Genomic DNA, 13,310 nt, shown 5'->3' with positions numbered 1-13,310 from the left:
AATTTATATGTGTCTGCAGTAACAATAGCTAACACTAACATAGCACTTTCTGTATGCCCTGCACTGTTTAAGAGTTTTACATGTGTTCATTCATTTAATGCTTGTAATAACTCCATAGGGTAGGTAGTATTATTATCTCCCTTTTACAGATGAGAAAAATGAGGCACAGGGAGGCCAAGTAGTAAGTCACCCAAGTTGCACTGCACAGCTGCGAACTGGTGATGCCAGGATGGAACCTGAAGAGCCTGGCTCCGGAAACCATGGTCTTAAATCATCACACTGTACCATATCAGGGTGGAGGGGTGGGTGAATGGATAGGGAAAGTAGAGATGTTCAAAAACTGAGAAAACTCTGGAGTTGATGTGCCCTGGTGAAAAACCAATGATGGACTAAAGAACTATAGCCTAGCAAATGTGTGATACTTTTCCAAGTCCTGACAGATAGATGGATGGATACCCATGGAAATCTATACTTAGAGAACAGAAACTCAAGCAGAGATTTGCATGTCAAAATGTCTATGATAGCATTACTTCATAGTAAAATATTAGAAGTAACCTAAATGACCAAAAGTAAATGAAAATTAAATGAGTTATAGTACATTGATTTATGACATTATGTAGTCATTTAAAATGATGTTTTCAAATAATATGTGATGGTATGGATAATGGTCATAATATAATTTTTTAAATTTAAAATTAACATCAAAATGTTAATACATATTTCAGAATGGTATGATTATAGATTATTAATACTTATCTCAGAATGGTATGATTATAGATTATTTTCATTTCATTGTACCTTTTTCCAAATTACTAAAAAAAAAATATTCTTATCATTTCTATCATCAGACAATTAGAATCAGACTTAAAGAAATCTGTTACTAAGAGAATCGTAAATCTGATTACAAAGATTTAGAAAGCTGATGATGCCCAGTATGCTGAGTGCAGAGAAGAGTATTCTCATGCACTCTTCTAGGAGGAAAGATTGGTATAAAATTATTTGGAAGATATTTTGGCCATATCTATCAAATTTAATGCATTTCCTTTTTAAAAAATAATTAATTTTTACTATGATGACATTGGTTAATGAAATCCAGTAAGTTTCAAGTGGACAGCCCAACAGCAAGGCATGTATGTGTTGCATTGTGTGTTCACCGCCCATAGTTAGATCTCTTTCTGTCACCACATATTTAACTCCTTTTCCCCTCTGGCTAATATTTTTTTTTATTCTGCTCTTCAGAAGTTATCCCACAGATACACTTGCAGAAGTGCTAGAAGTTATTTCATCCTTTCAGCTTTTTTCATAATTGAAAATACATTAAATAAATCACAATACAACTGTGTGGTGGTATATACACAGTTATTTAAAAATATCAATAGATGTCGAAAATATATTTAGAAAACACCAAGTCACAGAACCATGTATGTAGTATGATCTCATTTGAGACTATATTTCCACTCGATATGTACAAGGAAGTGATTTTGCTAAGTAGTATCATTGGAGCTTGGGAGAAGCAGGGACTATTGTTCCTATTTTTTATATTCCTGGTGTTGTTAAATGTTTTACATCAAGTATTTAATGCTTATTTAAAAAGAAACATCAAATTATCTTAGACATATAAGATACTTTCCGAGGCCATTTATGCTAATCTTGGCTCCAGTCGTTCACTGGTGACCAGTCAAGTAAGTGGCCCACCCTCCTGTTACTGACAGTGGAGAACATCTTAATTATAGATGAAAAGAATGAACTTTTGTTACAGAACACTGGAAAAAACAAATAGCCAGAATATGTTAAAGGCTGTAGTTCCTATAGTTCGTTACCCCATATTTGATAACACTTCAATGAGACCAGTCAGAGAATGAACGGAAAATACAGTATCTATTAGTGAGGGACTTGATAAAAGTCCCTTTTTACAGCATTAAAAGCAAGTACAATATGGCATTGTGCAAAAAGCTGGGACTTTGGGCCCAGAAGACTTTTGTCAATTTTTAGCTATGTAACTTTCAGCAAATTACTTAATATCTCCAAGGCACTTTCCTTACTGGTAAAATATAAAAGACATTTGATATATATATATCTCATACATTAAATCAAATAATGTATGAAAAGAAATTGGTTCTAGAACATAGTGTATAAAAAGTTATGTTATTTCGATTATTATTAATATCACCAATGAACTATAATTGGTCTAGCAATAAAATGTCTTAAGTTGATAGATTATATCTTCTTTTGTTTTATTCTTAAATTTGCCAGATTTTGATAATGTAAAAAATTAATCCACATAGACATAGAGAGGCTAGTACCAACAGATTGCTCCTAACAAGTCCAACTTATTATTTCAGAACTCAGCATATCCACTGGCAGTGCTTTCTGGGGCTTTGTCACCTCTCTGCTACTGATTTGGGTCTCCTGTATCAGCAGACACATTAGCTGCCGTTTTCACATTTAGTACCTGAGCATGTGTTCAGTTTTCCAAAACATATTTCATGGAAAACAGTAGTTGGTTTCAAAATTTTAAAAGAAATCATTACCGATTACCGATGTCTAAGATCGAAGCCGCTTGTGATTCTTTTTTTTTTTTTTTCTTGGTTCATAGATGCAAATATTCCTTTCATCTGTGATCCAGGGTAGTTGCATACCCAACAATGTCAAATGCTGCTTTCTGTTTACTGTGGAAGGGGACCGACCATGTGCCCTTTATCTACTCCAAGGAACTAGAATCAGTCCCCCAGGGCCATGAGAGTGTGGAATGTTCCTATAAACCCTCAGGGACAAGACAGCTGCTCATGTCCTGACCAAAGATGTCATTTTTAAATCCTGTTCTCAGCCTGACCTTCCTTTTATAAATGCACCTTGGCCCAGGATTACAAAGTAATCTCAGTAAAAAAATCCCTTAAGGCAGCTGCAGAGTTCTTAAGGAACTTTATAAGGCAAGGCAGCGGTAATGCCTATCTTTTGACTGCCTAAGGTGGTTTTATTAGAATAATATATATACTTACTTTCACCAAAACATGTGTATTCTGTTCTCAAATAGAGCAAAGGTCTTGAAGTTTTTTCAACTTCAAAAGCTTCTTCTGGCCCATATTATCTCTTACTAGCATATTTATTAAGAAACTCACAGGGATGTAAGTGAACATTCAGGTTACAAATTTGGATTTACCACTTAGTTGACTGATAATTCTTGAAAATTTTTACATTTCATGTAAGAGGCACATTTTTTATTAAAAGATACTTTTAGATGTCTGATGAGTATGTAGACATGTGTCATTTGCATGCATGTGTCTAGGTTGAGTTGTTTCACCCACATCCCTAAATCCAGCCCTAGAGTGTCTGCAGGAACAGATGTGGCACTGGGGCTGACAGTACCAGTTGAGGAGAAGCTGACTTGGGTAATTTTTGTCACTCTAAGCTCTCTGTGAAAGTTTGAGCAAGGCACCAACCGTCTCTGGTTGAATGAGTCCATATTTAGAGCATGAGATATAGTTGTTGTTGTTTTTTTTCTTTTAGTTAGTTTGTATAAAGCATGAAGAACCCATTAAAATGAAAACACTATTTAGTATAAAATGCTGTTTAGAAAAAACGTCGGGGGAAAACCAATAGCTATATTTTTTGAAACTCTTGTTTCTCTATTTATTTTTTAACAGCTTTATTAAGATACAATTCACATACCATACCATGCAGTCATTTAAAGTACACAATTCAAAGGTTTTTGATAATTTTGGTAATTGTTTTTAATCGTGGTAAGATAGATATAACTTAAAATTTGCCTTTTAACCTTTTTTAAGTGCACAGTTCGATGGCACTAATTACATGCACAACCACTCTCTACAGAATTTTTTCATCATCCCCAGATGAAACTTCCTTCTCCCAGTCCCTGGTAACCTCTAATCTACTTTCTGTCTCCATGAATTTGACTCTTCTAGATACTTCATATAAATGGGTCATAAATATTTGTTATTTTGTTTCTGGTTGATTTCACTTAGCGTGATGTTTGCAAGGTTCATCCATGTTGTAGCGTGTGTTAGCCCTCCATTTTACGTATATACCACATTTTGTTTATCCATTCACCTGTCGATGGACACTGGTTCTCTCTACCTTTTGGCTGTCGTGAATAATGCCACAATAAACATACAAGTATCTGCTCAAATCCCTGCTTTCAGTTTCTTGGGATATATACCTAATTGCTAGATCACGTGGTAATTCTATATTTAGCTTTTTGAGAATTATTATTACGCTTAATTTTGAGTAACGATTCTAATCATCCTCCATGCATTATTGCATCTAGTCCTCATAGCAAACTTGTCATTCATACTTAGTCATTTATTTAGCAAACATTTTTTAAGGGTCTGCTATATGCCAGGCACTGTTCTAGGCACTGAGGATTCCCTAGTGAACGAATCTAATAAAGTCTCACCTTCTCACATATCTTACATAATATTAGATAATAGTAGTGATAGAAGACTATAAACATATGTTACTATAATGCTGGGTAGAATAAATGCCTGTCATTGAGGCAATGAAAAAAAAAATCCTAAGTGAGGAAGAAGAAGAATGCAAGGATGGCAGTAGCTGGGAGATGCTGTTTGAGATGGACTTGAAAGGGAAGGTCTCTGAAAAGCTGCCATTTGAGCAGAGGCCTGAAAGAATCAGAGAGAAAGTCCTCCAGAGGCCTGAGGAGTGGCAACAGTTAATGCTGTGGCCCCGAGGCGGGCCCAGGCTTGGTGAGATCAAGGAACACAGGGCAGTGTGGCTGCAGAGTGGAAGGAGACAGGAGGGGGGAGTTGGGGTTTTATTTTATTGTGATGGGAAGTCATTGGAGAGTTTGAGCAGGAAATAGACACAGTTGATTATTCTGCCTATTTTTAGGTAAAGAAGCCGAGATTTAGAGGGTTTAAGTAATTTTACTAGAGTAGCTGGGGAGTAACATATCAAGGTTTGCCCAGGTAAGTAGCTTCACACTGGAATGCATGCTCTTCCCCACCAGGCTGGGGTGTGTATCTGACCCTAAAGGTATTCCTTGCTGGCTGTTGTTGCTTTACAGAAATATCCTAAATGATGCATGTTTCTTGGTTCTGTCGCCAGGACTGGTTTCTGGCTGTCCATAATCCATCTTGCCAGTGCACTGTTCGCAGCCCCTGAGGGCCCTTGGTTCTCTCCCTTAGGCATGATGCACTCTCCCGGATTCGATGGGAACAGCAGCCTCAGCCTGCAGATGCTGATGAACGCAGACAGCCTGTACACAGCCGCCCACTGCGCTCTCCTCCTCAACCTGAAGCTCTCCCATGGCGACTACTACCGGAAGCGGCCCACCCTGGCACCCGGCATGATGGTGAGTGTGCACTCTCCGCTCGGACCCTCTGAGGACCAGCAGTGGCCTCTGGGCTGGAAAGCTGAGTATCAGTGCCCTGAGAGGGATGGCACAGGGCGTTCTGTTCCACACTGCTCTGGAATGGGCCGTGCCTGTGGGGCCGTGGAAGGAGAGGTGTGAGATTTGCACATCGCCGTGAGATGCTGTCACCCACCTTGCTCCGGAGAAGGACCCTGAGTGCCTAGAAATGGCCTCCCACCAATGGCCCAGTAACTTCACCCGGTGGCATTATTAAACACACACATGTGTGAGATACAATCAAAAACACATGATCAGCACATTAAGTGACATCAGAAGATGTGCACCAAACGGTCGGTCCCCTTTGCTGGAAATGAAGGCATCTTTTATAAAAACGCTTTGTTGCTTTCCAAAATATACCCAGACCTATTCGTGGCCCAGAGCTATAAGCTTATTCATTGTCTAAAACAAAGCACCTCCTATAAGGTGCGGGATGCAAATGGTGGTGCTTATCCTGTGGCCAGCTCCCCTGCCTGACCAAGCGGCCCCATGGGGTTCCATAATATCAGTTTGTGAACCCAATCCGTGGGGCAGCGTGAGGGGATTCAGCAGTCGCTTGTGTGCTTGATAAAATATAAATTCCTGAGGGTCAGCGGTGGCTTCATGATGATAAGTCATGTATCTCTGGAAACACACGTCCCTTCAGGGAGTGCATTCCGTCCTGCTGCTGCCGGGCAGTGAGAAGAAGGTGTTCTGCTCAGTATTTCTGTGCGGTTTCTAATCCTCCCACACATCAGAGATTAAAAATGTAAAATGCGGTATTTCTAATCTTTCAATGGGGTCCTTAAAAAGATACCATCAGTGAAAGGAACCTCATGAATTTTGGGATTTCTCCATCTCAGTTTCCCCTTCCGGGCCACCCTCTGCCCGCAAGCAGCAAGGTTTTGTTTTTCCTGTAAGCATTGACTCGGTGGGGGTGTGAAGCGAAGAAGCAGCCCCGAGGTGGAGCAGCCAGTTTGTCAGGGATCAGATCTGGTCACCTTCTCGTGTGATCCCCTCTGTAGAAGGAGTTCATGAAGCAGGTCCAGACCAGCGGGGTGCTGATGGTCTTCTCCCAGGCCTGGATTGAGGAACTCTACCATCAGGTGCTCGACAGAAACATGCTGGGAGAAGCTGGCTACTGGGGCAGCCTGGAGGACAACAGCCTCCCCCTCATCACCATGCTGACTGGTCAGTGGCTCCTTACCCGGCTCTGTGCCACTTGGTGGGGTAGGGGGAATCTCACTTCAAATCCCTTTCAGAGAAGCAATGGTGTTTGAAGCAGACCTTGAAACGGCACCCACAAAGCTTCCCTGGCAGCCAGTGACAGTTTCAGAAAAATGTCATGAATTTGCCTCACAAGAGATTTCCGTCCCTTTTCTATGTGGGACTCTGTGGAGCTCACAGGGCCCCATTCGATTAGGAATTACTTAGCACCTATGTCTGTTGGTCGAAAACTATAGGCCTCTTCTGGGATTCGAAGTACTTTCTGGGCACAAATCCCAGAATTATTCCTGGAAACTATTATGAACTAATAGATACTGTTATCTATATCATGCTATATTGTTCCGTGCTCCTGGGAATTTGCCAGTAATGTAAAATGAATTATTTTAAACTTGGCTCCATTCCTATTCTTGTCTATGTCAGAGATCTTTCCTTCCTTTCCAGCTATACCAGATTTAAAAATAATGCCAGATAGTTGCCCAGCATCTTTGTTTTCAGTATCTAGAGTTTTAAAAATCCTACTTAACTATTAGAAATTTCACACGAGAGCATAGAGAACATTATGGGGTGTGGGCATGAAGCAATTTTTTTTGTCAAAAGCAACCTTTCATGGCTTTGCATGTCTTAATCATGATGTCAGGTAAAGATCAGGAAGTACACAAAAGTTTGGTCTGGACCTCAGTCGCCCTAATAAATTAGCTCTCCAGGCTCATCCTGTATTTGATCTGAGTTCTCAGACTGGTTCCTGATCTGGGTGATCCTCTCACGGCTCCAGCTGATAGGATGTGTTAGAACAGGGTCCTGCATCAGATCAGATGCCTTCCCTGCCCTCTCTGGAGTACCCTCACACAGCTCAGCATGGCTCTGCACCCGGCAGGGCACACCAATAGGAGCAGGACTGGGCTGGGGCAGGATGGTCCAGCTAGGAGGCAGGATCTCTTGTCCAAAAGGTATGTTTGTTGCTGGTGGTTGATATTGGAGGCTCTTAGAAAGGTGGCAGAGTGGGCTGCTGGCAGGTGCAATGTAACAGTGAGGCATTTGGGGTAAGGCATGACTTAGGAGTCAGACATACAGTGAGGTCTCTCTACTGTATGTCTTGATTCTGGAATTAGGATGGAATTTGAAGGAAGCAAGGCTGGGTCCTAAGCCGTGGGGATCAAGATCACTGGACAAGTGATCAGTATGTATTTTATTAATCATGATAACACATCCATTCAAAAAATAAGAATTCATCATTGTGTGAGATATTTATTCAGTCTGTTTATAAGCAATGCTTGGTTCTCATCTGTCTTCATACACTCCCTTTGGTAGGGACTGAAACTGCTGCCCAGCTTAGAAGTGCCTTGGAATTTGGGTGAGGATCCTAAGCATGCCAGGTTTAATTTTCAAATATCATAGTTTCTGCCAAAATTAATCTCTTAGCCAAACCTTAATAAAAGGAGTCATTCAGCAGATGTTGACATGAACAAATAAGCTATTCATAGTAGCCATATTCATCAGTCACCACTATTAATCAGCCATCTCTTTTATAGGAGAACAGTATGTTCAATTGCTAAGTCCCTAGGAAAGTTATATAACTTCAGATTAACAATAGGAAAACAGGCTTTTCATAGGAATTTGATAGAATTAGGCTCTAGGATTCTTTGTAATGAATTCCAGGTATGAAGTGACAAGAAGTGAATTTGAGCAATAATTAACCTAGAGTTTAGAAACTTTCATCTGATCTTCTCTTTATGTGCAAGGAAAATCTATAGCAGCAGTCTGATCAACACTGTATGAATTGTGGCCATCCCTGATTTCGTGTCGAAGTGTTCTATAGAATAGTGGTACCTTAGTGCCTGCATAAACTACATTACTTAAATTCACCAACCCTTTATCTAGCACATTGGCAACCTTATAACTTTGATAAACGGCAACTTCTGGTGAACACCATTAGACCATTTGACCATAAGTCAAATTAATGTCAGTGAAACTGGTCCATTCCTACTTTAATAGCCATATAGATTTCTCCCTGCTCTCCCCCACCCCAATTTTATTGAAATATAATTGATGAATGACATTGTATTAGTCCAAGGGGTACAACATAATAATTTGACATATGTATATATTGAAAAATGATTACCACAATAAATTTAGTTAATATCAATTGCCTCACATAGTTACAAATTAATTTTCTTGTGATGAGAACTTTTAAGATCAACCCTGTTAGCAACTCTCCGGACTTCTTGGAGTTACTGTAAGAATCAAAAATATAATGAAATAACTTTCAAAAACCATGCCAAGTAATCTCATCCTATCAGGGTGAAATTCTAAAGTCTAAAATCAAGGAATAAACATATGCCACCCTCCTTTCTCATTCTCTCTCAGTGTTGCATTCAGCTATGTTAGTTGCATTCAGGTACATATGCTCCAACTCTATGGTCACTTCTCCAGTGGTTACTTCTTTTATACCGAGGATTTGGGGGCCCAGAAAATGGAGTATATGACTCAAGGCCACAAGGCTACTTAGTTCAGAGCCAAGGCTAAAGCCTAGTATTCTACACCCCAAGCTAGTCTCTTCTTGCCAGCATGTTAGGAATGGTTCATTGAGCTAATTTTGTAGATGAGAGTTTAACAAAAATTTAAACAAAGTGAATTAGGATCCTGTCTTGATCTGGTGTCATGGAAAGAGGCCTGGATGAGAGTCAAAAGACATGACTACTGAGTCTAATTTCTCCCTTTAGCAGCCTCACGGCCTTGGACAATTTACCTCCTTTGAGTATTTGTTTCCTCCTCTGTGAAATAAGAAAAATAATACCTACTCTGCCTATCTGAGATGTTGGGAAGAGCTACTAAAAATAATGTTACCTGAAAACACTTTGAACATTGTTAAGTATTATTATTAAGGTATTGTACTTTGGAGTTAGGTTATATGATTATCTGACCAAAGAGGCTTAGTCTCTTCTTAATTCTTATGAGGAAGCTTTGAAAAGCAAATCCATGTTGAGGTATCTTATGCATATAAAATTTGAGAATAATGCCACTGTTTTGAATAAAAGGAGTATTGAAAGATCCTAAGTTTCTAAAACAATAGATCTTCTAACAACAGAGATAGTAGAGTTTATTTTTTCAAATAAAAAATATATATATATATACTGCAGCCTAACAGAAGCATGCTTTGAAAGAAAATGAGACTAAATGAATAAAACAAAAATTTTAATATTACGATAAAGGTTGCTATATACTTGTTACATAATTGATCCAATAGATATTTGTTGGAAAAAAAGGTGAATATTATGGAGGCCGTTTGTTTTTGACTGAACTATTCTAATCAAGGAAAATCTTGTTCTTTGTCCATGACAGATATCGATGGCTTAGAGAGCAGTGCCATTGGGGGCCAGCTGATGGCCTCAACTTCCACAGAGTCTCCTTTCTCCCAGGGCAGGAGAATTGATGACTCCACAGTGGCAGGTAAGGGTCTTGAGTTTCTGAATATACATGCATTGCATGTGCTACTAAAAATTAAATCATTATTGGCAGTTTCGGTGCTGACATAAATGAATCAAAGTTTTGCTTTGCAGAATAAGTGCCTGATGGAAGTTACTTAGCATCATCCTGGTGATGGTGTAACATTCACTATTTATAAGCACAAAGTGAAATCCATTAAATTATATTTCCTGTAATAGAACTGCATACAGCTCAGTATTGCTAATTCGATGGTCAAAGAATCCCGTGCCATTCAGGACCAGGTTGTTTTTGTCTCCATAAAGTGACCCATGCCCCGTCACGTTCTAGGTGTGGCCTTCGCCCGCTACATTCTGGTTGGCTGCTGGAAGAACTTGATCGATACTTTATCAACGCCCCTGACTGGCCGAATGGCGGGGAGCTCCAAAGGGCTGGCCTTCATTCTGGGAGCTGAAGGCATCAAAGAGCAGAACCAAAAAGAACGTGATGCCATCTGCATGAGCCTCGATGGACTGCGCAAAGCAGCGCGGCTGAGCTGTGCTCTAGGTACTGGCAGGAGTGGAATTTCTGACCTGTGGCCTGAGGGGTATCCCTAGGAAACATTGGGAATGGCCCTAGTGGGAAACAAGTATTTTAGAAGGGGTTCTTCCTGCTAAATGGTTGGAGAATAGACTCGTTTAAGGGGTAATTGTTTGTTTCCTCTAAGGAGTTGCCGCTAACTGCGCCTCAGCCCTTGCCCAAATGGCAGCTGCCTCCTGTGTCCAGGAAGAAAAAGAGGACAAGGAGGTCCAAGAGCCCAGTGACGCCATAGCTCAAGGTAACAGCTGAAGGGCCAGAATCCACCTGGCATCTTACGTGCGGTGTGCACACACCTGCGCACATCTGCACAAGCAAGAGCAGACACCCATCTTCATTCTATGTGTGATACACAGCGTGTGTTTACCACTGATCACGAGATCTTAGTGAATCATAAGCTTGGGTCTGTTTTATGTGGCTCACCCTACAGAGTGCTTACAGTAGGTCCCTCTGGAGACAAGAGACATGACATACTGGCCCTTGGCAACTAGGAAGGTGTACTTGGCTCCTAAATAGGAGTCCCATGGGACACCAGAGGCCCACCTGGCTGAACTGTTCTTTGTCATCATGTGGCCACTGGCTTTGGCATGTCACTGAGTGCACATATGAGGACCCCTTAGGTTATAGTGGGGAAGGCAGAATGGCCAGTTTTCTGAAGAGGGAAATCAAACAGATGGAGGAAGTCCCTGAGAAGAAGCTCACGAAGACTTTGCTCTTGTCAGAGAAAAAGTTGACTTTTGTGAACTCAGAAAAGAATTGATTTTTAACTTGTTAAAATTAGTCAGTCAATGAAGTAGATGATTAAGTGTAAGAAGAGAGTGTGGCCTTCCTAATAGCAACTAAAGATAAATGGCAGGTAGCAAACAGAAAGAAAAATGGGAAGCTTAGTCCAATTTATACTAATACCGTGTATAAAGTAGCTAGTCACAGAAACCATGGGCACATTTTTACAAAGCTAAGAAAAACAGGTTAAGCTACTGTTCCTCAAATTTGAGTAATATAGAGAGACCCATTTGAAAGCAGAGCAGCTCTCACAGATCCCAGTGTTAACTGAAAAAAGGCTGTCACAATTTTACATAATATGTACAACCATAAATTATATAAAAATCTTTACATTTAAAGTTCTTTTAAAACTATAAAACCAAAACTAATACTCAAATTATATACAAATAAAAAAGAAATTCATATCACATCCATGAGACAAATGGTAATTCGCTAAAAGTTAGTTTGCCCTTTACTGCAGGAATATGGTTCAGCTTGCTCTGAAGTGAGCGTGCTGTATTTCTGGGTTCTGGACCATCACTCAGCCGTCCCACCAGACTTGTCTTCCAATGACCTGATACCTTTATGTACGGAGGATGTTGTCATTTGGCCTTGCCTTGGCATTTTGCCTAATTGACATCTTAAGTCACCTTCTGCACCCTTTCTCGTTAGTCATCTATAATAAAAAATTACTTGAAGATCACAAATATAAATTTAAACTCAGGGAGTGAAATAATGTGGTAATTTGCAGTTATACAGCAATTGTGATGGTGTTCAGAGTGTAATGCGTATGTTGTTTTAGATGATCATTATCATGAGTGCAAGACATTAGATAACTTGCAGAACATCAGAAGTTCTCCCATATTATCAATCTGAGTGCACAGGGGCCAGGGAAGGATCTGGGCACAGATGGCTTTAGCTGAGGTCAGCACCTGAAGCCCATCGCACTGCTCTGCCTGACCCATCACCCGGGGGTGAGCCTGGAGGAACTGCACCCACCAGCTCAGGTTCCATCCAACTTCTGAAGCCACAGAGCTGGAAGAACTAAGTGTCTGTGGGGCCTGTGGACTGGGGAGTTTGCATGATGAACAACAGGGACCAGCCGCTGAGGAACTTGCTGCCAGGGATGTCTGCTGTTTCCCTTTGCCTGTGCATGAGAACACATTCTTTCATTTCTATCTTTTCTCTCCCTTTCTGTCTCCCTCGCTCGGACTGTTATTTTAACGAATGTCTTTCTGGCACAGTGAAGCTAAAAGTGGAGCAGAAACTGGAGCAGATCGGGAAGCTGCAGGGGGTGTGGCTGCACGCGGCCCACATCTTGTGCATGGATGCCATCCTCAGTGTAGGCCTGGAGATGGGAAGCCACAACCCGGACTGCTGGCCACACGTGTTCAGGTGCATGACGGGATCCCCACCCCCACACGGCACCCACTCTACAATGGGAGCTTGGAGGTGATGGAAGGGGTAGACTCCAGGGTCTGCCAGTACTTAAACAGATGATGATAATTTGCAGAGCTCAGATGAACCCCAAATGAGAGATTAAAAAGAGAAGAGGGAAGAAAGACCCAACTAATGTATGGTTTAGAGAACAGAGGGACAGAATTTGATTTAGGGACTTATGAATAGATTATCGACATTGTCTATGAGAGGCAGATGCATTATACAAAGGGAAAATAAAAACAATTTCTTGAATAGTGGATGACCATGTAAGTTAAGTGGATACTATGCAGATTTAAAAGCTGGTTGTGTGTCAGCAATATAACGTTGCTCTATGTTTATTAATGTCCTCTTCATTTAAAGAAGAATTTGGGACAGCTTACATGGACACATAAAGTACAAGATGTCTACTTTTTAATTTATCTAGACAAAGGAAAAAATAGGATAGTCCTCGTGCCAAAAACAGACCAAAATTTGGCTCTATGCTTTTATTACATCAAAG

The 13,310-nt window shown here is 40.5% G+C and overlaps 1 protein-coding gene across 1 annotated transcript in view; it reads left to right on the top strand.

Moving 5' to 3' along the window:
* Positions 1-13,310, top strand: part of ARFGEF3 (ARFGEF family member 3) — a 149,087-nt gene that overhangs the window by 96,550 nt on the left and 39,227 nt on the right. The window contains exons 13-18 of the mRNA XM_006915374.3: positions 5,163-5,329; positions 6,391-6,556; positions 9,932-10,039; positions 10,364-10,579; positions 10,740-10,850; positions 12,616-12,766. Coding sequence (XP_006915436.1) covers positions 5,163-5,329; positions 6,391-6,556; positions 9,932-10,039; positions 10,364-10,579; positions 10,740-10,850; positions 12,616-12,766 — 919 coding nt within the window. The remainder of the gene's footprint in view (positions 1-5,162; positions 5,330-6,390; positions 6,557-9,931; positions 10,040-10,363; positions 10,580-10,739; positions 10,851-12,615; positions 12,767-13,310) is intronic.

The sequence above is a fragment of the Pteropus alecto genome, unplaced genomic scaffold (genome assembly GCF_000325575.1).
Source record: "Pteropus alecto unplaced genomic scaffold, ASM32557v1 scaffold185, whole genome shotgun sequence".
Taxonomy (NCBI): domain Eukaryota; kingdom Metazoa; phylum Chordata; class Mammalia; order Chiroptera; family Pteropodidae; genus Pteropus; species Pteropus alecto.
Note: the sequence above shows the minus strand (reverse complement) of the source record. Positions and strands in the feature narration are given on the sequence as shown.